Source organism: Haliotis asinina, chromosome 2 (assembly GCF_037392515.1).
Source record: "Haliotis asinina isolate JCU_RB_2024 chromosome 2, JCU_Hal_asi_v2, whole genome shotgun sequence".
NCBI classification, from domain to species: Eukaryota; Metazoa; Mollusca; class Gastropoda; order Lepetellida; family Haliotidae; genus Haliotis; species Haliotis asinina.
Window position 1 is genome coordinate 54898141 of NC_090281.1, and position 24997 is coordinate 54923137.

Here is a 24997-nt window from a genome sequence, read left to right on the forward strand (position 1 = left end):
TTTCAACCATTCAAAGGGAAAGCTGTAACCATCTCGCTCAAATAAAAGCATTTGGAAGGATATTTAAAAAATCAGAAATATCGATAATGAAACACAATTCATTATCAAAGGCAAGAAAATCCAAATGTCACTAAGACTTGGCATTAGAGTTCAGCTTCCAATTTAGAGCTTGTACAAAACACTGAATGATTAGGTGACATGAAGGTTTTGTCCATGGCTAATTTTCGTCAGACAAGAGCAACATATTTCCCAATGGACTTCACCCAAAAATGTCCGTCGTGCATGACATTCATTGGAAGGAGCAGAAGTGCAAAGAAAGTCTCCTCACTGACGTGAGCCTAAAATTAATCTTTGTAAGTGTGACCGAAAATTCACACAATTGTCCCTGTACTGTGCAAGTGTCTTCATGCCAGGAAAAGATTGTGACAAATAATCTGATTTGTACTTCCCCTGCCATAACATGGGTAAGAGTAATTATCCAGCAACATGGTGTAATCACATTGTAATCATACAGATCAGCTAGGAGGGTAACCTCTGAAGAGAACACCAAGAAATATGTGTATGCTGATCTGACTGTCCTCGATGAGACCTCGAGATCCCTACAGTGGGTAATTGCACATGAAGCTGGTGAGGTAATTGTATTTGCAGAGTATCTCAAGTCTGATGGCATCCTATGTCACCTGATACTCACATATTAAACCATTCCATGAATCCCAGTGTGTAACAGGAGTAGATATTACTTCAGGTCATAGAAAATATTGCACATCATCTCCAACATAATCTCATCTTGTGTTGTAGTAAATCATATAAATGTCACCAAAGATATTAGGATGAGCTGTCAGATTGATACCCGACTCTTTTCCACTAACATATCATGTGATGGTGATATTGTGAAGTAATTAATTCTGAAAAAGCACATAAATTGATTTAAAAAATTGGAATTGATGAAATATGTTTCTGCTTTGATTCACCCTACTCATATGACCAATGTTTGCAGTTGACTTCACCGTAGTTTCAATAGTCATTGGAACCATGCAATTGGCATTATCAAGAAACTGTACTGATGAGTTCACAAGCCAAGTTTTTGTCATTAGTCAGTTCGTCCAACTTTTTCTCACAAAATTCAATGTAGGCAGTCAAAAAGTAAGACAAAATTCTTTACTTCAAGATTAGCACTGCAACAAATGGAATAAAAACAAACAGGTTTAACCATGACAAGATTAAAAAAAAGACACATGATCTTAATTTGCTGGAACAAAGACTTTTGAGTACATATTTTACATTCCTTACAGTGAGAGAGTGATAAAATTTTACCTGATCAATGAAAGAATGAGCAAAAACAACTGATTAAGAACTTTATTTTAACGGTCTGTTTTGGCATACTGCATCAAAATCCAACAATTGTCTGATGCCCAAGTGAGAAAATCAACAGGTATAGTGGAAAGACTATCAGGGCAAATGATTTTACATGCCGAATGTACCTGAGTACACTACGAGTTTTAAAATGATATCCACCCCTGGAACTATTACAAATTAAATCTATATACTAAGTGCTTTGCTTTGCAATTGTGATAGAACCTGTTACACCTGAATTTATGGGAGGTAGACGGAAGGATCCACACTATTTGGAGTCTAGGTCTAGGTCATGATGACATAATTAGTGCCATGAACTGAGATATTATATTTGTCTTATTACTGGAATCATTAACTGTTAGGTTGTTATACATATTAATAATTGAGCTTGCAGCAAACACCATGGAAACTGACTGATTCAAATCTTGAATCTTCATCGATATCTTATTTGCCAAAGTCTGGTTTTCCTTTGAATGATCAGCAGTGATTCAGCTTTACCCAGAAATTATGGCTGTAGTCCCACAACCTAAACAGTGTCATACATCTAGTGCTGCCCTTCAGTAGACCCTTGCCTAAACGATGCTGTAATCTAGTGCTTTTTCTGAATGATCAGTTGCCACAGCAGGAAATTGGGGTTGCAGATAGGTGTCCAGGAAGACGGATCTTGGAGAATGAGAACGGCTTTGGTAAAGTAGATAGGTTTCGTAATATGAATGAGCATTTTATACATCTAATGTGTTGATTGTGCTTTGGGTCAATATGAGGAACTAAGCCTGCGACTGGAAGGGTGTTGCAGATAGGGGGCACTTGTGTTGTAGATCTGGTTGGAGATTGAGATTTGGGTGGAATGGAGTGTGTTGTGTGGGCCAGGTGTTGATACTGTCTGTGGATCAGTGCTTGAGGTAATGTAGTGATTTGGGTGTGTGTGTGAGGGTGTTTGATGTTGTGTGGGGATGCTGAGGTTGTTTCAGAGTGTTTAAAGTTCTATAAGGGTGTTTGGGATTCTGTAACGGTGTTTTAAGCTGTGAAATGGTGTTTGAACCGGATGGGTAACTGGTGCTGATGTTGTTGGAGGGTGTCTGTGGTTATAGAGGGGGTTCTGGGGTCGTAGGAGGGGGTCTGTGGTTGGAGAAGGGGGTGTGGGGTTGTGGAAGGGAGTCTGGGGTTGTGGAAGGGGGTCTGGGGTTGTAGGAGCGGGTCTGGGTTGTAGACGGGTGTCCTGACTAGTGAAAAGAGATTTGAGGTTGCAGATGGTTTCCAGAGGTCATGAATGAGTGTTTGAGATTCTAAAGGTGTTCTGTAAGTTGGTATGGCAGATGCAGGTAAATTACTCACCTCTATCACTAGCTCTGACCATGAAATTATATGTTGGGTTCTGCTCATAATCCAAGGTTCTCGCAATACACAACTGTCCAGAATCGGAGTTGATTGAAAACTCCAGGGGTTGGCCAACTCCTTCCATGTCATAGGTGACTGGTGCATTTTGTCCACACTCTGGATCAATCGCCGAGACCTGCAAGAACAATACAGGTGCCATTAGTAATCCATTCACTGACATCAGGATACTACCGGATATCATAGTCCTCTCCCCATTAGGTCGGGTTACAATTTGAAGACATGCTAATGGCACTGAAACCACAATAACATTTCAACACTAAACATTGAAACTGTTTCTGTTGATTTGAAAACAGGATGACATTCTTTGCTGAACGTCTCAGCTTCATGGAATCAGTTTCACTTAATATTTCTTTACTGCATCGTCTACATTTCTGGTCAAAGAGTCCTGAGGTCAATATAAACAATATATTGTGGAAATTTCACGTAAACTTCTGACAAATAATTTATTTAATAAATAAATAATAACTTGGATGACACAGGTCAGTGGTTGATGCACTGAGCCATGAGTGAGTGAGTTTAGTTTTACACCGCACTCAGCAATATTCCAGCTATATGGCGGCAGTCTGTATATGACTGAGTCTGGGACAGACAATCCAGTGACCAACAGCATGAGCAATGATCTGCACTAATGAACAAGGTCAGTACGTCTGACCACATAATCCATTACTTGTCTCTTATGACGAAAACAGGTTAAATTACTAAAGGCAAGTAATTTGAGGAGGTGACAGCATGAGTAAGAACATCTAGGATGAGTCATGTAAACCTCAAGACATGCATTACCATGCACACAGTGTCCATTTTATCTTTTTGTGTTACCATAAAAAAGCTACAACAGAAAATTCACATGAAAAACAATACAAAAATTCCACAATTAAGTCCAGTTTTCTATCTACGTATTCACCAGTTAAACAGTTGAAGTCATTTCAACACACACTTTTACACTGAAGAGGCATGTTGTTTATGAGCAAAACCTTTGTCCCCATTTTCAGCCATACACAAATGCCTCGAATTCCTCCAAGAGGATAATTTTCAATAAGTGAACCTGTCTAAGTATAACTAAATCTGCTGTGAAAAGTTTTTGTTCTGCTTGTTTGAAACAGAATATTGTGTTAATCCACGCTGCACGTTTCACGACTCGCTGACTGTGTTCGCTAATGTAGCCAAATCCACACAAAAATGAACAGATATTAAGCAATGACACAAACATGTACACGCTCCTACCAGTATTATTACACCTTGATAAAGAGTGACAATTTCACCAAGATAATGCCAGATAATCTGTCAGTTTAACGTGATGCTCAGGGCTGTGCTGCAAATCTGTGATCATTTTGTTCTGTTAAGGTCTAAAATCTGTTTTACACCATCATGCCGTCAATTTGGCTTAAAAATTATTTTGAATGTTTGAGGACAAAGTGACATTTACAACTGTTTGTCCTGTCAGATGCTGTCTATTTGCCTTCAAACCTCAGATCTATTTGTATCCATACTAAATATACTTCCATTGCAGAGGCAGAGCTACAATTTCAATAACATTCATCAACCTCTCAATCACAGCCCGAAATCACAATCTTTTGAAACATCTCAAATTTCTATTAAAATACTTCAAAACCAATTCCCTGAAGATTTTTCCCTAATCCACCTTAAGAATTCCACAACAAAACTTGGACATTGTGTTGGTCAAGTTAGTGTTCAGCTTTAGTGTTGGCACAATGGGTAATCCGGACTCTAGCTGGCTCGACCCAGCAGGAGTGATCTGTCGGTTTGCAACTCAATAACAACCATCAAGGTGCCTGAAGTATCAACCCTGTGCCACAATCGCTGCTAGTTTAAATACACACAACTACTGAAAAGGAATGAGTGTGCCAAAGGGCGATGGAGTAACCTTTTGTCGAGACGCCAATCTAGCGTTTTACTTCAATCCCGACATATATATTCCTCGTCACGTGTGTTATAACTCCCTAAATGACATCTCCATTGTTGAGGAAACTTCAGCATGTTTCCCTGTTATCATTCACTTTGCTGTGAATTCTGTTGAACATTTCAAGGTATTGTGTTTACAAAATGAGTCCCCCAACCTTTACATGCATGTGGGTTAGACAATGTAGGATGATGCTGCTGCCCAACTGTTATACTAAACATAAATTCCACTGTTTTTAGGTCAGCTGGGCTAATGCTTGCATGGAGAGATTTTGTTTTGCTTGTTATTCACAATACCAGTGGCATCTGGAAAGGGTATTCACCAGTTTCATGAATATACATTTCATGAATTCAATACCCAGTCTGACAGAAGATTTTCATTTCGAAAAGACATGGATGCATTTAGCAGTGAGTGAAGGCAGGCTTTGATTATCAATATCATGTAATATCAATACAGATTGGTTACACAGGTACAGCTGGCACTCTTTGTGATGAATTCGCCACATATTTTCAAGACATGTGAAGAGATTTAATCACACCCAGATGTGTTTTATCAAACAGCATATTGTTAATGGCAGATACATGTACACATGTCATGTATGTAACACATCTATAACCCAAGCACTTTGGAATTTGAAATCCACATTTTTTTCTCTTCATACACATCAAATTAATCCCGCATCTTTAGAGCAGTGAACGAAACGTGTAGCAAGAAAGGTGGCAAGAACATCAAACAAAGAAACTCATTTTTTTTAAAATGTGTGTGCAAAAGACACAAACAGGCTCCTATTGCAGCTGTCAAATCATGGGTCTGATTGCCGTCACATTTGTGTGGAAGCAACAAGAGTCTCTATAAATGCAATGTTTACTAACATGCACCATGTGAAAACACGATGTAATTGCCACCATCACTCACAAGATGGAATGCATATGTGACCTCATCTCCGCAGAGCATTCAGCAATCGACAGGCGTATATTTCAATTCATGCACAATACACTGCAGTTCTACTGACATTTACGTGTGTTGACTGCACATCGACTTAGATAAACAGTTCAGAAGGGTGGGAGTATCCTGCTTTCAAGTTTGAGCTGGACAAGACTTCAGCGACATACATTTGGAAAATGACAGATAAAATATACATGCTTTCAACAGCTTTGTGTATTGCTTTAACATGGTATGGTCCTGCTGATAATAAATAACCCTGAATGTGTTTATGTGAAAGGAAATAGTGTTTATTCTAGCAATGTGTAAAAAAATCCTATGAATCTTCAATGAAACACAAAGCTTTGGACAAAAACTTACTCAAGACTTCATGTCTCAGAAAATATTGTGTTGTTGTGAAATGTTTTAAAATTCAAGACTAAGGACCCAAAAGAAAGATATTGACTTAGTCAATATCACATGCCCGGGCAAAGTCACTGGGGTACAAGATTGATTTTGATGCATTCACCAAATTTCTGTTATTATCTTGACAAAATCAAAAGTTTTGTCTCATCTACATGGACTGGAAAGAGCATGTGAAAAAAAAAAAAATAATAATAATAAATACATTAAAACTCGCCAATTTCATTACCTAGACTACCAAGTTCATTAAACTACAAGAGGTTAACTAGGCATACTTTAATTCAATTGTTTGACATGGTTTTCTATAGCTGTATGTGCAGTTCATTTAATGATTTAACACTACAAGTCTTCTGACTAATGTCTGTCCAACATAGCCCTCAAACAGAGTGGATTCTGACACCGAAAACTTGAAAAGAGTTGTGTATTGACATTGGAAATGTCAGAATGTTATGGCTGATCTCTACAACTTGATTACAATGTCTTGAGACATTCTGTGCCTATTACTGCAGCATAGTCCATAGTTTCCCCCAACATTCTGTCCAAGCTGGTAACAGTCACAGTGAGGTTATTCTAGGGCATTCTACTGACACAACTGGCGCAATTTGGTCTGGGTCACATGTGGCACTTGCTGATAGTTGGTTAGGCAGATAGTTGGTCAGCTCATAGTCCTAACATCACTGGTAAGCTCAAAGGTGGTCCTCCAAGACAAACCTCATTTTGCTTCTGTGCCAAATACATTCCTGAGATCTGAAGACAACTAAATGCCTCAACACATTTTATCAAACCACCTGTGCAGGACTACTTGAGTTGTGGAATCAGTTCAAAATCTCAACAAATGGGGTTAATTAATCCCAAAATATCTTTTCTTGAATTGTCGAACCTAATACGACAGGAGCAATAGATACACGAGTAGCAGAAAACCCTTTGATAGTGATCCTTTCCCTAGGTTTCTTTCACCCTTAACAAATTAACCCTCGTTAGCCTGCAAGAAACGTGTGACCTCCCCAAGGGAGGGGCTATCTATAGTTAATTACCACACCCAGTGTGACATCTCCTTATAGCTTTTTTTCTCTTCACATTCCAGTCATCCAAGACTCCATCCATCATAAAAGCTTTAATTCCATGTTCTGTCAACGTCATACAGAATATTCTCAGCAAACCTATAATTTTACCACCGTTGGCGACCCAATCTCCATGACTGAATAGTTCACAACATGTGCTCTGTCTACAGTCAATAATTACCTGCAGTCTATCAGAATAAATCACCCAGGCTTGCAAGCAGGATCTACAGCCCGGCTGCCTTTCAGCCACCTGATGGCCAATCGGTCACTTGAGGCCAGCCAGAACAGTCTTTGTGACTGACCTCTCGGACTTACTGCTAGACCTGCCTCTAGCGCTCTGCTGGTCAATGTAAGTCCTCAACAGTTTGTTCTCTTTAACCTCCTGCTGTGGCAGTATTTATTACCGTTTTACGGCAATGTATTGGTCATGTGATCGGTTGGCCAGGCTTGCATTAAACTCTAACTGTCCTTCAGAGCATTGTGATGAACTTGGTTCCACTAATCCCAATGTTTAGCATGGTATCCATGAAGCAACTGGAGAACTGTTAGTCACAAATTGGTCCAGTGAGAATAGTGCAAGTATTGAAGGTCCCAATGTATGGGATTTAGACGTTGCTAAAAGATCAAGGGTCAGGGAGTAATATGTCTGCACCAGCTTCCCACATGTAAACACTATACAGCTGATCTTGAAATAAAGAAATTGATTCACACTTGAGAGTTATTCATGGTATTGTAAAGAGAATTGCCTCCTCCTCTGTTTCCAGTAAACTTTGATGTTGGATGACGACCACCCTCTGTGATGATCCTGAGAGAAGAATCACTAGCCATTTACAGCTGTCACATCAGCCAGGGACACTCATCAACACACATGTCCAATACCCCGTTCTTTAACATGATCATAGCACTAAACAACTGTCCTTTAACCTGATCATAGCGCTAAATGACAAACAGTGGCAAGTCTATGTTCAAGTATGGGAGTTACGACTGTCTCAGTGGTATGTTGTCTTGTGGAACGAGACCAAGCCTGGGATTCAAACCAAGATGCACTATTGATTCCTCTAGCATGCCATCATCCCATCCCTCACACTCTACCAACATTACTAAGAAATCCAAACTGGCAATACAGTCAATATTCAAGCAATCCTCTGATACTATGACAGCATTAAAAAGATTCAGATTCAACTCTGAAAAAAGTAACGAGGTCTGATTCAATCAAGACACATTAAGCCATGGTTCATTCAGTTCTAACACACTTACCACATGTTACCTAAATGGTTCTATTTTGAAGTTACAAATTAGAACTTAATGGTTATTTCACTGCTCGTTATCGGTAAGCCATCAGATCTAGTATTCCCATCCTTCTCCAACAGACTATAGCCCTCTGGACTATCTTCACAGCCGCCACAACAATTCAGACAATGACAGGTCAGATGGATTCTTACATCTGAACGTACTAATGACAATGCCTCGCCTCACTACTGAATCTATGTTCAGCAAATTAACTTCACACAAAGAAAATTATCAAGATTCCTATACACCATGTTCTTTAAAATAATGACATCCTCTAATAATTCATCAACTATCAAGATTTGGCTATGTGGTCAACTAGACTAAATGGAAAGAGTGACGCCATTTAACAATTACCTAAGGCACTGTCATTACAAGATTGGTAATTTAGGTTGTCACGACATGAACTTTAGTGATAACATATCAATGGTCTCAGCCCCTTCAACCAATTTTTAGTCTGTAGGCCATTTCATATTGGAAGGTTCAGGAATCTATGATTTGACAGATTGTATGTTTTACAGGACAAATATGACTGAAATATTAAAAGAACTCCACTTAACGAAACCAGGGTTTAAAAAGGTAATAGCCAAAAAAATTCAAATTTGAATTTTTGGAATCCAAATCCAGTCAATTTCACAGCAGAAAATAAAATTAAATCTATTGATTCTAACATTTTTGGAACTCTCATCTGTTGCCATGGATATTTTCCAAGTGTTCCTATGTCAACCTGACCTGCACACATATATATCATCACCAACCAAGTTATGAAATTCCAGATAAGCCACACGTACTGATTTCTTACTCAACTCAATAACATAATGACAAGTACAGAATGCAGGCTAACAATGTCTGTCTGGCACTGATCACACATTGATGAACTGTTTGACATCAAAGATGTGCCAGCGGCATGTGCTTTCCCCAAGTATCTAATCATCTTCTCTCTTGCCCCTTTTCCTCCATGTCCCTTCCTCAACAAGCCAGCCAACCTGCCATTGCAATAGATATGCTCTGATAGTCAGCGACATGGGACTGTACTTACTAATAAGGGAGGTAAGATCAAATTTCCTGTAATTACAAAGGGAGGTAATCTTGGTGTCCATGTGAGCCTGGTGATGACATGTTTGTCACTTTTGATGGTACCTCTTGGACATAAAGCTTCAAGGATATCATGAATTCCGTCATTATTGTGTAACTACGGCAAGGAAGGGAGCGATAAATTGCTAACTTACATGCTGCTTAAAGACGTTCAGAACCATATGATTCTTTCATATTACTCAAGCTGATCTGATTCGTGACAGAAAAAAGAATTGAGTGATCTTTACCTTCACTTAATTCAACAGATAATCAAGAACGCATCTAATGAACATTCATGCCTCTTAGACAATTACAGTTTGTTTCAATCCATGTTGCTTTGATCATGAAGCATGCACTTCAGCTGCATCTATCACTACTATTAAAAACCCTTACATTTTTGCCTGCTTGCAATTCAGTGTTAATTCTAATCACATCTACTCAAACATGATTCACTGAGCAAATGGATTTATTCAGCTTAAAGGAAAATTAAGGAGATGAGAACTACTCCTATTGATGAAACTGTCCCTTGGCAGGCCAGACCATCTGCAACTCCAGCTTCACACCGAACATCACGCTATATAACCAGGAACAATTCTGGCAATCTCATGCTCTTTAAGATCCTATTAAACTCAATAAAAATGTCCCACGGTGAAAAAACATTTCATTAAGATAAAAGTGGACAATATGATTTACTTTGTCATTCTCTAAGGGGCAAAGGTGCTGAAACAGACAGTCGGAAAATATTGCCCCGACTCAGAAGATTTGAAAAAGAGTTCTGGTCTGTCCCTGATGGCCATCATACCCCAAAGTCTCCATGTAAAGGCCTTGCTGATAAGGCAGGTTGATTTGATTTCAGCTACGGCAATAGATAGCTTGAATCCCCGAAGATCACTTGCTGGCCACATAAATAACACGGAAGGTTCAGCATGCGTACATTTGTTCTATCAATCTATCGTTAATTACTCAGGAGAGTTACGATGAGAGTACAATATCTCCATCTAGATGGAACTCATTGTGGCGATGTCTCACCTCTCAGTCGAGGCTGTTCTGTCCAGTGTGGTAATTAATCAATGATTACGTTATAATTTGGTGTAGGAGAATCAGAATATTTACTTCTTCCACCATCATGCTGTGAACACATTTCAGATGATTTGGTTTAATTCCTGCCTCAAGGTGGAGGTGGAACTGAGTTTAATGTAGTGTTCGAGATTATTGCACTTTATTCAATACAGTGATGAGCATTCAAGTGTATGTGTGGCTGCTCATATTAGTCCAGACTAATGCCAGTTTCACAGTGCCAGCCAATGAGTGATTGAGTAAGTTTTAGTTTTATGTCACACTCAGCAATATTCCAGCTATATGGTGGTGGTCTGAAAACAATCAAATTGGAACCAGAAAATCCAGTGATCAACAGTATGAGCATTGATCTGATGAGCTATGAACCGATGACATGTCACCCAAGTCAGCATGCCCATTTCGGTTTCCCCTCACATGACAAGCATGGGTTACTGAAGGCCAATATTCTAACCTGGACCTTCACAGATTGCCTGCCGATGAGATACCTTGCTGCAGTTTCACATGGACACCTGACATTGTACTAGCATGGGCCCTACAGCTATTTTTCATTTTTTTATCACCATTATGCCAAGCATTAGGCAGGAAAACTAAAAGTACCACTTTTTGACTTCTTTTGCAATGGCTGGGCATCAGACCTCCAACATTCGGTTCTTTTATCAGGTGCTCTATCCACACAACCAGTGTGGTCTTAATTTCTGCACTTAAGATTCACATCAATTGCATCTTTTTTCACCAACATGCTCTTTTTTCACCCAACACAACATCTGCCAGTTTATGCAGCATGATAACTCAAGGCAAAGACAGTCTCCTCCTAGGCCAAGGAGTACTGGGGACTGGGGACCTATCCTGCCTTGCAATCAACACAGGAACTGGATTAAACATTGCAACATGTCAGGAGTTAGTAGTAACACGAAGGCCACTTTGTGCAAATGAGCACTTTCCCTTAAGACAAAATAAACATATTTACCACTTCAAAACCTCCTAAAATGCACACTTGTATGAGTTGTCTTCACTGAAATCAATCAATCCGCTTCCCTTGTCGCAAATGTTCAAACTTTTCTTCACAATTTTAAAAGTCCATTCAAAGATAATTTGGTCTAAACTGAAACAAACTAAATTATTCACGACATTGTAAAGGCTTCATCACGAAGCACCAAGAAGCACGCACAAAGTCATCCATTATTGAGGACTGACTGTCTATGGCCACCAGTACGGTACGGTACGGCCATTACATATTATATTACCTGGACAGTTGCTCAAGTCAGTCCTAACAACCCTCTAACATGACTGACAGTCTGCTGCTCATTCCTCACCTTGATGAATAATTGTTTCCAATACATTATTGATATCAACTGAAATTCCTCACATCACCTTCAGAGATAAAAATTAGCAGCGGTTCACGCCATGTGTAATTGCAGCAGGATTACAGAATTAAGCTCCCTTTTGTTGTCATGTTTCATTGTCGTGAGATCACCTTTTGCTATGACACGTGAGCAGCCATTTTCACCATGTTTGAGTAGCATGGCAAGCACCCTTTTCTGCAAAGCTGTTTTAATATGAACTTCAGTTCCTTGTTACTTAAAAAGCAAACGAGAACACTTTCACAGAAGGTCTACTTGTAGTTGGTTATGCTCAGCAAACCCCACTACAGTGACATTCCAATACCATTAACTTAGATATCAGTAATTAGGAGACTTGAACCTGCAGACAGCACAACTGTTTCTTTTGTCTTAAGCCACACGAAAAGTGCCCTCAATAAACTCACCAGTAAATGAAAAAATTCCTCTTTCTATATGCTTAAGGTTTTGTATCATCATAAATAATTGTTTTCTTCACCCTGAGGAAACCACAGGAGTATTGTTTTCTTTGTCTAACAAAAACTGGTATTTTCCTTCTGAAAAAATAATGAGGGTTGGCCATACTTTGGCAAGTATACAATAGCAGTTGTCAGGAAAACCCCATCAGAGGAAATACTTCAAGTCAAGATGGCTGGCTGGCTATTCAACACTGAAGTAATTATGGCAGTAATTTATGTCTCAACACATGAGGCTACTGGAAATACGAGTCAATTTAACGATCCATTAGTACTCAGAAAATGGCAAAACATTTATTTCAGTGTCTTTGGTGCCTCAAACTCGAGTTGTTACTTTCAAACTTTCAACAAGTTGGGGTCTGTTTTATTACCTTGATAACAGAATTTTAAACCTGGGCGGTTTTCTTGAGGGTTATCTGTAAAACTTTTTAAAAACCCCTCATATCTGGCATTACTATTTTAAGCATTGGAGATAACTACACAACACATGTGGTCATTCTCTACCTTAGTAGAAACATGATCAAGAAGAAACTTCATGTTCTATGGCCATGCAAGAATATACTCCATTTGAGCAGACGTCACACACCAATTGTAGAAAGTATAACACATTCTTGAAATAAATAAAGTCAAACACAACAGATCTGAACAACACTGTCTGCATCTTTAAAAACTAATATCCACCTCAATGCAAAATCAAATTAGTCACAATCTAAACAGCTTATTTTAACAAACTGACCAAAAAATACACGCTGGAAATTTTCAAGATTGTTGATAGTGTTTGCCAAAGTAGCAAATGATTGAATGAGAACAAGATTTGTGTTTTTCGTCTTTCAGTGTAAACTATTACTGCTTTCATCAAGCAGGTCGTTTTCCCTGGTGTCTAGCAGGATCTGTGTAACAGAAAACACGCCATTAGCTAAGCAGCTCTGGAGATCTAAAACACTAGACAGTCTGTACAAAACACTTCTGAACAAATACTTAACATAAAACAGACCTCTTGGATTTCCTGTCTTTATGAGTTCAATAGTTATGCTCAGTGAGCTGGTGAAACATACCGCTGTATGCAGTTTCGGGGAAAATAAGAATCTAAACTAAACATTTTTTTAAGACATTGTGAAAGGATATCTTCCATCTTGCAGACGTACAACGTTGAAATGACTTGAAGTTTTTGTGTAATTTAATACTGATGCAAAAATCTTAAGCAGCTGGAAATGATTCAACATTTGAAAGTCAGATTGACAAATATCAGGTGAAACAACAGCACAAGGTGCATAAGAATCATGCATAAATTCATGCCAAAAGCTGATGAAACCAAACAAAAGATGTAATAAAACCCACCTGAATATGTTTATGAACAAGGTAAAACATCATCCAAAATTTAGATAGCATAGTCACTTTGTTGTAACAACATCACACAGGAAAACATACGCCCCAATAGATTTTATCTTAATGGCTCAGTAACTCATCTCTTCCAGGCATGACAAGACAAGTAGAATCAGTTTAAAACACAAGAACCAGCTCACAAAAAGCTTCTTAACTTATGATGTGTGAATCAGCTCCATAATAATGCTCTACATCATACGTCCAAGTCTGAAAGGACTTTGCTGTACAGGTAAACTGCAACAGGTGATGTCAACAAGAAATGTGTTCTCAAATTAAAAAAACATGTAAGTTACTGCATCGCTGACATGCATTTTTGTCCATAATTGACAGACGCTGTTTTTAAAAACAGTAGGTTTCATTTCAGTAGGTTTCATTGTGTTGCTTAAACATGTAAATTTTCAAACTTCCTAATAAAACATGAATGTTGACGGACACAAATGACAGCTCAATTGCTTCTGAAACCTTTTTGAATTCTAGTTTTGTTTATTTCACTTCCCAGATAGTTTCATGCCAGCTGTATCTGACATTAAACTCGGAAGCAAACACATGTTTTCTTCCCATCAAATGATGTTCTTAAATACACAACCGTAAATATCAGTGTAGGAGCATTTAAACTGTTAACAGTTTCATTAACCAAAAAACATAGGAAAGTCTTTAAGATATAAACACAAATACGACTGGAATGTAACTTTTTTCATTTTCATTTATCTGCACTCTCGCTATGAAGCAAGCCTGTCTCTTATATTAACGTAAAAACAACTGACAGTGCTATTTGAAGACAATTCCAGGAGTTCACTCCCTTGGTAATATCAAGGAATTAGCTGTATTAACTTCAAGTTTTATTCACGGGGAAATATTCCACATGAGATTGAAAAATCCAAGAGCAGCCACCTGTACTATCTGCCTAACATCACTTTCAAAACATTCTGTGAGGACATGCAGAAAGAGCTTCAGACATAAGTCAGATAAGAACATGTATTTCTTTGAAGAATTTCACACTAGGTCCTTTCGAGATAACCGCCTGGACCTCAGACCAGGGGGTCTTAGGGGGTGGTGAATTGTATGGTGAGACACAGGGGAAAGAGGAGAGTGCAACTGAATCTTCTACATGAGGCTGGGAGGTCTGGGCAGAGTGCTCAAGTGGAAGGAACAGAGGAGGGAGAGCAGAACATTGAGAAGAATCGGCTGTGTGGGCGAGTGAGTGAGGTTGTTTTCTCCACAATTCCAGGGATATACATAAACAACAGGGAACCCCAAAGATGGCATCACAAATTCCTCCTTGATTCAACACTAAGACACGGGATCAACAAACCTTTCACTAAATAGCAGAAAAAACACTTTATTTCTGTTTATTTCATAGCTGCAACAATAAACATCATTCCTTGTGGATTTATGTAAGATATATCAGCTAAACAAAACAGTTAACTGAATAACTCAATTTGAAACAGCCAAACCATGGTAAATTGATAACCTCAGAGAAATATTTATACTTCTTGTGATGATTTTACCAAAGATGTGTTTTAGGACTAAATAATGTTTATGACATCAGTAAACCCTAAGCACCACAAGAAAAACTTTACAGACTCTCTCAAATTGTTTCAAGCAACAACATAAATCGCCTCCGTGGTTTGAGAAAATGGCCAGGAAAATATTGACATGATTTGTTAGAGCAAAAATACTGATGGACATTTTATGAGAGACATTTGCAGGTTTTACTTCATCCCTAGCGGTGCAAAGTCATAACAATTCAGCAAATTTGCCTGCAAAAAATGTTGATGTTTTAGCGCCTTCAACGAGACAGCTTTTTTCCATCTGTTAAAATGATAAAGAAAACGAAGCATGAAACTTCTGAAAAGGATCTAGAAAAGATATGCTGAAAGCAGGCTGCGAAATCATCACAAACATCGAGGGACAGGCAATTTGCCCTATGCGATCTCCATCTCCGAAGCAACATAGATCATTAGGCATAAGCCAGGAACTGCTCCCTGGCGATTTACCGTTTACCCCACGTGACATATGGTGTTCTACAGCTCCGCCAGCTGGCTTATTAGGAGACAAAATACAAAATATTTATTGACAGAATTAGATATCAATATACACAAATAAATACAAATTGAAACAGAATGGCTGAAGGCACCGATCATGCCTGGGCATCTTGTTGGGTTAATGAACTTGACATGTGGGTCCTGCGGAAGGGCATGTTTGACACAGGCTGGAGCCTCATTACCATATTATTCTATTTCCAGAGATGCAATCAACACACCAGTTGTCAGCTTCAAATGTAATTGATAATTTGTTTGTAGTGATAAACTGAAGAGGTCTCAACTTTAGATATATCACCACTGACACAATATATGGCCAAATCCAATTTCACAACTATTTCTAAATAAGTTAATCTCAAGAATGATAGCTCATTTTAATTGTGGAATTTACTGCAGAATCAATAAGAGAGCAAAGCGACAATAATTTAGAAAGACAATACCCATAGTTTTGAAAAAGCTCACAAAGTTCAAAGGAATATTCAATCCACACCAAACCATAAAGGTTTTCAATCAATTATGCTAATTGTGTGGAATCGATAACCACCAAATGTAATAGGCAAATTACTCATTCTCTGCGAATCATTTATATCAGTTGTTTGCATGACAATCAATCAACATACAGCAGTAATGGTAACAAGCTGTGCTAAATACGACATATATTTCACGGCTGGGAGAATACAGGGTATATTCCTTGCATTAGGAACATCAGAAGTATTCCCTTGATGTTATGATATGGGAAATATTTCACGGTCCGAGTAGCACAATTAAGAGGCAGAATTGAAACAGGAAGTGCTGCATGTGAAATACATCAATGGGGTTATAAAATTTACACTAAATTGTTGACTTCCATGTTGCCTAAAGTACATCCAGCGAAATGTGTTGGGGTCAAACAGACTAATGCTGACTGGATAATTGCAGCACTCATATACTATTCACTTAACAACTTGTTAGAATGTGAAATAAACATAACCACTTGTTATCAACAACACAATCTGCATTGACTGCAGATACTGAAGACTGTAATTAATCTCAATACCATAAGTGTACTGGAATGAAATTGTGTTGTTGAATAAGATTCCATTCTTACATAAGTAAAGACAATTACTTATTTATCAACTTAAGCAAACAATTATTGGTTGCAGTAAAAATGAAAACAAAATATTCAAGTCAAATTTTGACTGAGGCAATCAATTACATCATTCTATTCAAACATTCACTTCATGTGTCTGAAAACAATTTTTATTGCAGGGCTCCAGATAATTTTTCAACACAGGGAGTACATTTATTTATTTATTTAATGGAATACCAGTAATCTTGTGTTTCATTTCATATGTGCACCATAACATTACTACGCTTGAGTAAATAGATCACTAAACAATAAAACAATCCATTTTCAGATAAATATGTCTGAAATGATAACATGACCGTACACCGTTACTGTCGTGTGTATCTACTTATGTTTTCTATATTATTTCCTACTGTATACACCTATTCTTGTATCAAGGAATAATTAAAAAACATGCTAAACAAAAACTGGACATATATATACTGGAAAATATTTCAATTATCAACACATGTTCACTCTGTGAGACAGGAACAGTGGCAAGGATATCGCGCTGAGGGGCACGACCACCCCAAGGGAATAAGGTATGTTTTTACCTGTTAAATACACACAGCTTGCAATGTTTGACAGTCAAACATTGGCACTGTGTGCCAGGACAAGACAGGAGTGACACCTTCAATATTACCCATCAGCCACTGCCACTTAATGCTACAGCGCAAATGCCTGGTTGTAATTATCACAGTTTCCATAAAACAAACACAGACTCATTTCAAAGGTTTTCTTCACACAAGACTTTGAAATATTGAGAACATTTAAGTAAATATTTCACAGAACATTTAGTTGTCATTATTAAACGCAAAGAGTATTTCGAACATTCTTGATGCAAAACAGGTTGGAAAAGCATCATATCTAATCATTGTAACTATGTTCAAATATTTGGCAAGATCCTAACTGTATTTGATGTGATAATATAATGGAATATGTTTATTGATCTCAGCATTACTACAATATAAATTCTCAGAAGGGAATCTGTAACACTAATCATGTACTCAATACCAAAAAATGTCAATACACTTGTGCCAATTAGAAAGAAATTATTCATGAAATATATTTTCCACATGGGTCATGCAAGGTGTACCATTAACACCCTCCTTTTAAAAACGTATCCCAAGTCCTCAGGCAAATAGTATTTGACAGAGAGTAGTTGTCAGGAAAATATTTCCCTTTGTCTTCTTACCAGCCTTTCCACTCACATTGAATTTGGAATCCATTGATGCCCTGTGCAAGGGCATAAATTCTTGTATATCCCTGGCATTATCACAACTCATTTATCCACCACCTGTATAAAAGTATCTATTATATTCCCCCTCTACACTTGAAATGTTTCAGTGAATATATGCACAGGGATGCATTTAACATGGTTGAGCAAGTGGAATGCTGTTCGTCAGGTTACAGTTCCATACACAATGATGGCTTGTTTGATGGCCTAAAATTAAACTTTCAGGCAAATTATTATTCCATTCAGAAATGTGAAACTTTATTGCTCAAGGCAGTGCAGGATATATCAGATGTTCGGGTGTTGTGTTTTTAAACATGGACAGGACTGAAGTGAATAGAAGTGTGAATTATCAAAAGGATAAATATGATTTTCACACAGAAACTTTACTGTCCAACAGTTGCCGAATCACATAATGGCTTCTTTCATAGATCTCTCACACCATTGCCGTCATAAAATATTCAATGAGCATTCCAATTTCTATGTGATTTAAATGTCAATTTGCGTGCCCTATTAACAAAGTACCACTGTCTCTAAAACTCTAAAGCATGATGCTGATGTTTAGTTAAAACCCATAAATTGTAAAAATGTCACAAACAGCTAAACATTTATCCTAATCACCTTATGTGGAATTATATTACCCCTCGTGAGTGTTCTGCAAAATCAGATTTGAAATCTTACTTCATAAAAGATTTCACAGATTGACACAAACACATCTCCTTTGCTAATATTCTTCAACAAAGACAAAGAAAAAGCTGTCTGAGCTAAAGAAAGTCCATTTGTTTCTTCTGACTGCAGCGAACAATAGATTGGTATCAATATTTCATGATACAAGCAGATTACTTTCAAGAGCAACCCATACAATACAGGTCTTTGCCTGAATTTTTCATGAAAATCTTTTACTGTTGAAATCTGATATATCCTGAAATAAAATATTTTATCTTATCTATCAATTATGCAGCTGAGTACATACTTACATATTCCCAAACACACAAATACTGCATGAAAAATTATCAGATATAAGATAAGCAGGAAGATAAATCTCAAATCAAGTAACCTAGGACAATAACTATTTGAGAAGAAAAACAGTTTTATAACCTTATATCAAATTCAAATGTGCAGATATGAATTGATCATAATTGCAAGATTTGATAAAAGAATTCCCATTTATTGCACATTTGTGGCCGAATCCAAATATTTACAGCAATTTTATATAAACTAGTTAAAACATTCATCACAAATAAGTCCAAAACTAACCATTTGAAGTATTTATTCTACTTGTGTCCACAAAATGGACACAAATGAATATAAACCTGATCAAATATTGCCAATGTATGTATTTTAGCTGCACGAGTGTTATAAGACAGGCCAAATGAAGGTGGTATTCATCCCTCGGTGAATAAATAAAATACCATCACAGGTTCACAAGAGTGTAAAGCGCAGACAGCGAAGCTCTGTGGATGTTGAGCATGGGCAGTGAAACGATATAATGGTATATCAATACACCAGCTACACTATACAATCATTGTCCATGGCCACAGCTCCTGTATCAATCGACCATCCCACATCAGCCTCACTAATCTCCAACTTTTATATCCACATTTTGGGTGCTATTTTAAGGAACCAGAGGTAAAACAGCAATGAATGATATTTTTCACTTGAGTGTAAGAAACTGTCAAGACGTAAGTATGATTGTCTGGTATCTACTGCACCATATTCCCGGTCACTGACAATGATATGAGTTGATAGATTGATATTGATTGGCTATGTAGAGTCACTCATATCATATTTGTCTTATCAACCTGTTTACGAGTGGGAAAGGGACTTGCAAAATGTTTCACCTTTTCAGTGTATTTACCTTCTGTGGGTGCTCACACAGGAAATGGAAAACTCAGACGGAAATAGCAGCATTAGAGTTTCAGTGTTTGCTGCGTGGGGTACCTGGAAAATGTGATGAGCACTACTGACCGAACCAACATGTGCTGCACACATTCACGAGACATGAAAATCAAATCTGTCCATAGGAAAACATGACCCATTGGTATAATAGACCTACTGGTAAAATCAGACATAAGTTAATCGGTATCCAAAAATAAAAGCTGATTTAAAGTAATGATCTGTTTATGAAAACTTCAAATCTTTAATCCCTAGTAACCTTGAAATAATGATTTCAGTAACCTGTAAAAACTAGTTACACATTCGTAGGGCAGCCTATTTGATGGGCATTTCCTTCTGAATGTCTTTAAAACCTACTGGCCAAAAGTAATTTGAAATACATTTTTATTCTGAAAAGTTTTCAAAATTCCATTTGGATTCCAAACTAAGTAGAAACATAAACTATGTTCCAAACTACAAGCTATCTGTCTAAACATCAAACACCCAGCACTTTATCTGTACATGAAAGTAATGTCGATGTTCAATTTCTCCAACTGCATCAAAAGCCCATTTTTTCTCAGTTAGTAAAATGAGACGCCTGAGGTTAGCACAGGATAATTTGAACTTCAAGAGCATACAGTGTCCTTGAAATTGGACCACAATGTAAAGGATTTCTGTGAAACCCAGTCCAGACAGGCTAAAAATCTAATCCTTGGAACTGCCTCTGATTTCAGCTTGTAATATAGGCCGTCACTTCAAGATTAAAGTAATCTTCGCATTAACGGCCTGCCAAATGGAAGCAGTCCCACTACTAATCTTGGAAGCCTGCAATAAAAGACGATATCGCTACAGTTGGGGCGATATGAGAATTATTCTACACCTCTAGGCATGTTTGATTAAGATTGTTCAAGAGTTGATATGATGAGGTTCAAATCTACTATCAGCGCAGAAGAAAATACTGAAAGTAAACCCCAATCCTTAAAAGACCTATCACATCTTATCTGAGTAATCTTAAAATGATTACATCCGACTTCACCTTATGATTGCTGCATAGCAACATAGTCTTACCTAATACTTTTGACACATACAGGATAAAAACCACTGATATGGCTTGTTCTGTTACATAATGTATTGATTCTGTTCTGACAGAAAAATATTTTCGGAAGCAGGCAAGGACTAGAATCCAGACAACACTGAAAATGAACATGTCTACATTTTCGCAATCACTTTTTTTCTATTTTAAGTACATGAATAGCTGAAGAGGGACTGTAAAATGTGGAAAATGCATTTTTTTAATATTTTCTCATGATATCTCATTTCAAAGCTCTTTTGAGTAAAAAACAATTGCCAGCATTTTTGTTGCCTCTTGAAACTGATAATAGGTGTATTTTTGGAAATGGGTTATTCTTGCAAGACCATACTTAAAATGAAGAAATAAACAAGCTGTCTTCGACTCCCGAAATATGGAACATACACAGAGATGTGGAACTCCAGAAATTACCGGAACCCCCAAACTGGCACCACTCCCTCTTGTACAGTCTCTTATGAGAAATACCAACCACGAATGATAAAGATTCTTAATAGAAACAGGTACCAACGGCATTCTGTATTCCCCAATCAGGAATTTCACTTCAAAATTTCTACTTGGCGAGAGTGAAGCAAGTCCAGCTGCGACAACAAGGATGTTCCCAAAGAAAGGTCACTCGTACATTTCAATTTCATTCGGAGAGCAAAAATTGGTCCCTGGGTGCAATCTCTCTCTCTTGTATCCGAGCAGCATTCCTCTCATGCACATACACTTCCTGTAAGCCACTCACTAGAAAATATTCAGACATGTGGGACACAGATCTCGTTTTTTCTTGCCCTGGCACACACGATTTCCATCGAGTAAATCGCCTGCTATGAGAACCAGCGCTGTACTCCAGGTGCTATTTCGCTACTTTATATGAAAACAAACTGACTTTCATTTGACATATTTGATATTTCTCCATTGACTTACATAACATAGATGGGCTGGTGTTTGTTACTTTTGTTGGGGCTTGCAGGCAATTCAGCCGCCTACATAGTACAACATGCCCATGTATTTGTGTCCAACATATATGTTTACTGTGCAGAACTCCCTTGGGGGAACCGTCCAGATGTACTGCCAAGAATCTTTATACAAGGACCTGCTCTGCCAATCTTCATATTCTCCCAAGAGATTGCTGAGTACATGCAATGCTACATTAAGCTTTGTAAAATGTCTCATTGTCAGCCTAAGGTTCACAAAGTCAGTTTCAATGTCATAAACAGTTCATCTTTCAGACTGTTACTTCATCTCCAGCAATTCTTCCATCCCTAGACCTCTATCTCCACTAACATCTTGGAAGGAATCACCACAAATATTTTCAGAACAATCTGAGCAAGTCTATCTATCCTTGAACAAGAAGGGCTGTTTATCTGTTAACTTAATCAAACAAATTAAGAAATCATGAATTATTGCTACCTGTAGCTATCAGTTACAGTCTGCACAAATCCCATAGGATATCCTCTTGAGCAACATCCCCATGGAGGCAGGCTTTGAATTACACTGAGTGGGTCAGCGTATTAGTTTTAGCATCAATTCGAGAACCTTTCCCGTTATATTACGGCATGTCAACTTAATGGGAGAAGTAAACCAAAGTGATGCAAGTCTCATACTTATAACACTTCAGTGAAACCTACTAGCATGCATATAGTCCTGATAAACAAAGAAATATAGGGTGAACAGGGATTCAAACTCATTATCACAGGATTCAGCCACGCAAAAGGGAAGCAACTCTAAATAGCAAATTTCCATGCTTTGGCCACCTGTATCCCTTACAATGCACTCAATGACTGCTCGATCACTGTATCATTACCACAATATAGCATTCAACTATTGATAGGGTTATTCTGGCTGTCAAAGCAAGGATTTCAATGTGGTAGACTGCTTGAGGTTGTTGCAATACAGACAACATTGCCTTTGAACCAACTCACATTCAGCAACTTTACAGTTAATGGATACCTGACAGCAACTTCCCTTTAACTGCTGTTTAAGTTTTGTCATAGTATGAAATATCTCAAAACCCCCATTGAAGGTTGAGTAGCATACCTAATGTTCTTTTTGTTCTCACACTGATACCAAATTCAGGGGGTTTATTCACAATGTAAAAAGGGTTCTGTTCAATATCATAAAGAAAATACACAACACAATTTACCCGAACAGAATGAGAAACAAAGACATTAAACCACAACAGAATAAACATTGACTACTTCACTGGTAAAAACTAAAAGATTCAAATTTATTTAAATGGTTAAGTGTAATTCAAACTATCACTTTGTTAGAATTCTCTTTGAGGTTTGTTTGCAAAGTCTTCTGTAAAAGGTTTGATGTATATTTCCCAGCTTAAGATAAATTCTACTTGACCGTAAGCACAAACCTCTTTGCAAAGGACTGTTTGTTTCCTGCAGAATTTTAAATGAATACTGCCACTTATCCAAATCCATCTAACATGTGTTTACACTTCAAATGACAAGTTCAGCGAACACCCTTACGAAATCACAATTACCATTTCAAGTAACTTACAAAAATAGAACTAAAGCCAACTTAGATCAAAGAAGCAAATTCTTCAGCGGTGCCAAAAAACCTTGAAACACAAAGTGTTTTTTGAATCACTTTGAAAACAATGCAACATCATTCTTCTGTTCTACAGGACATCCAGGCTCGTTAATCTTAGAAAACCAATCAATTTGCCCCAACATGAAACAAATTGCTTCTCATTCAAGAAGAAGCGAATTCAACCTTGCAATCTGAAATATGACCATAAACTAGACTGTCATGCATGCAGAAAATTGAAGGAAACCTTGTACAGGATTCACACGATGACTTTTATTAATTAAAAGCGGACTATCATAATATGATTTTTCACTGCCATAACAGCATGGCCAGATATGCAGAAATGACTGCAGTGCTTATAAAGAGGACCCTGTCTCAGGATTTTGTTCCAGTTTAGAGAACAATTCCACAAATTAGGTATTCTAGGCGTGTAATGAAGATTAGGCAGAATGTGTCAGGCAGAGGCTGACAGTGAGAAGTCTGCTGGATGAAGCCAATTTAATCTAAATCACCGATCATGGACCAGGTGGTCAGGCCCTGTTTTCTCATCGCAGTCATCACCTTTTATATCACTGGCTTTTTTACCACTTTCATCACTCTTTATCGCTCTACATTTGTTTTTTCTCAACAAATCCAGCTCTACGAATCTCCATGATACATCCCTGTCCAAATCCGTTCAGGATGAAATAAACTTGCTTCAATTCCAGGCCAAAGAGCCGACCCAAATTGAACCACAAAATTGGACGTCGATTCACCAGGAATGTCAATATAAAGTCCATTTTATTTTACTAACAAAATTTTTTGAGGCACTTTTCTTTGACGAATTTCCGGAATTGTACGAATCAATCAATCAGAACCATCACTGCAACTTGGTCACTTAATTTGAACCAAACTGACATTTTGTCCCATCATAGAAGCCAATTTCTTTGTTACTTCAGAACATCAATGATTCTTTCCTTGATGACTTCACATCAAAGTTACAAAACAATCTGAAAGTCCCCTAATGATGTTTTAACATTATCTTATCACCACCTCCATGATAGATTTCATTTTCGGACCTGTCAGCTGAAGTCAACGTGACATAATCTGGCATTAATGCGTTAATTGCCTTATTCCACAAATGAGATTGGGATTACAGTTAGGAGTCATTTACAATCCACAGATAAAGTACGCCTGTGAAAATATGTCACAGTTCTTTGCTGATTACAGTTCTGTGACTCATATGATTATAACGTAAGACATGATTCTCTCCTTTGTGCGGACTACGCAATGCCTAAAAAATACACATACTCCTAGTACGAAAAAATCTTCGAAGTCTTCTAACACCTGTGAGACACTGATCGAGTCACAATATATTGATACAATGATACTTCAATGCCCCCGTAACCAGTGTTTGAAATAATCCACATCACATTGC

The 24997-nt window shown here is 37.7% G+C and overlaps 1 protein-coding gene across 1 annotated transcript in view; it reads right to left on the bottom strand.

Moving 5' to 3' along the window:
* The window catches only part of LOC137273944 (protein dachsous-like), a 102709-nt gene that overhangs the window by 18032 nt on the left and 59680 nt on the right, over positions 1–24997 (bottom strand). Inside the window, exon 2 of the mRNA XM_067806859.1 lies at positions 2689–2866. Within this exon, the coding sequence (XP_067662960.1) occupies positions 2689–2866 (178 nt within the window). The remainder of the gene's footprint in view (positions 1–2688; positions 2867–24997) is intronic.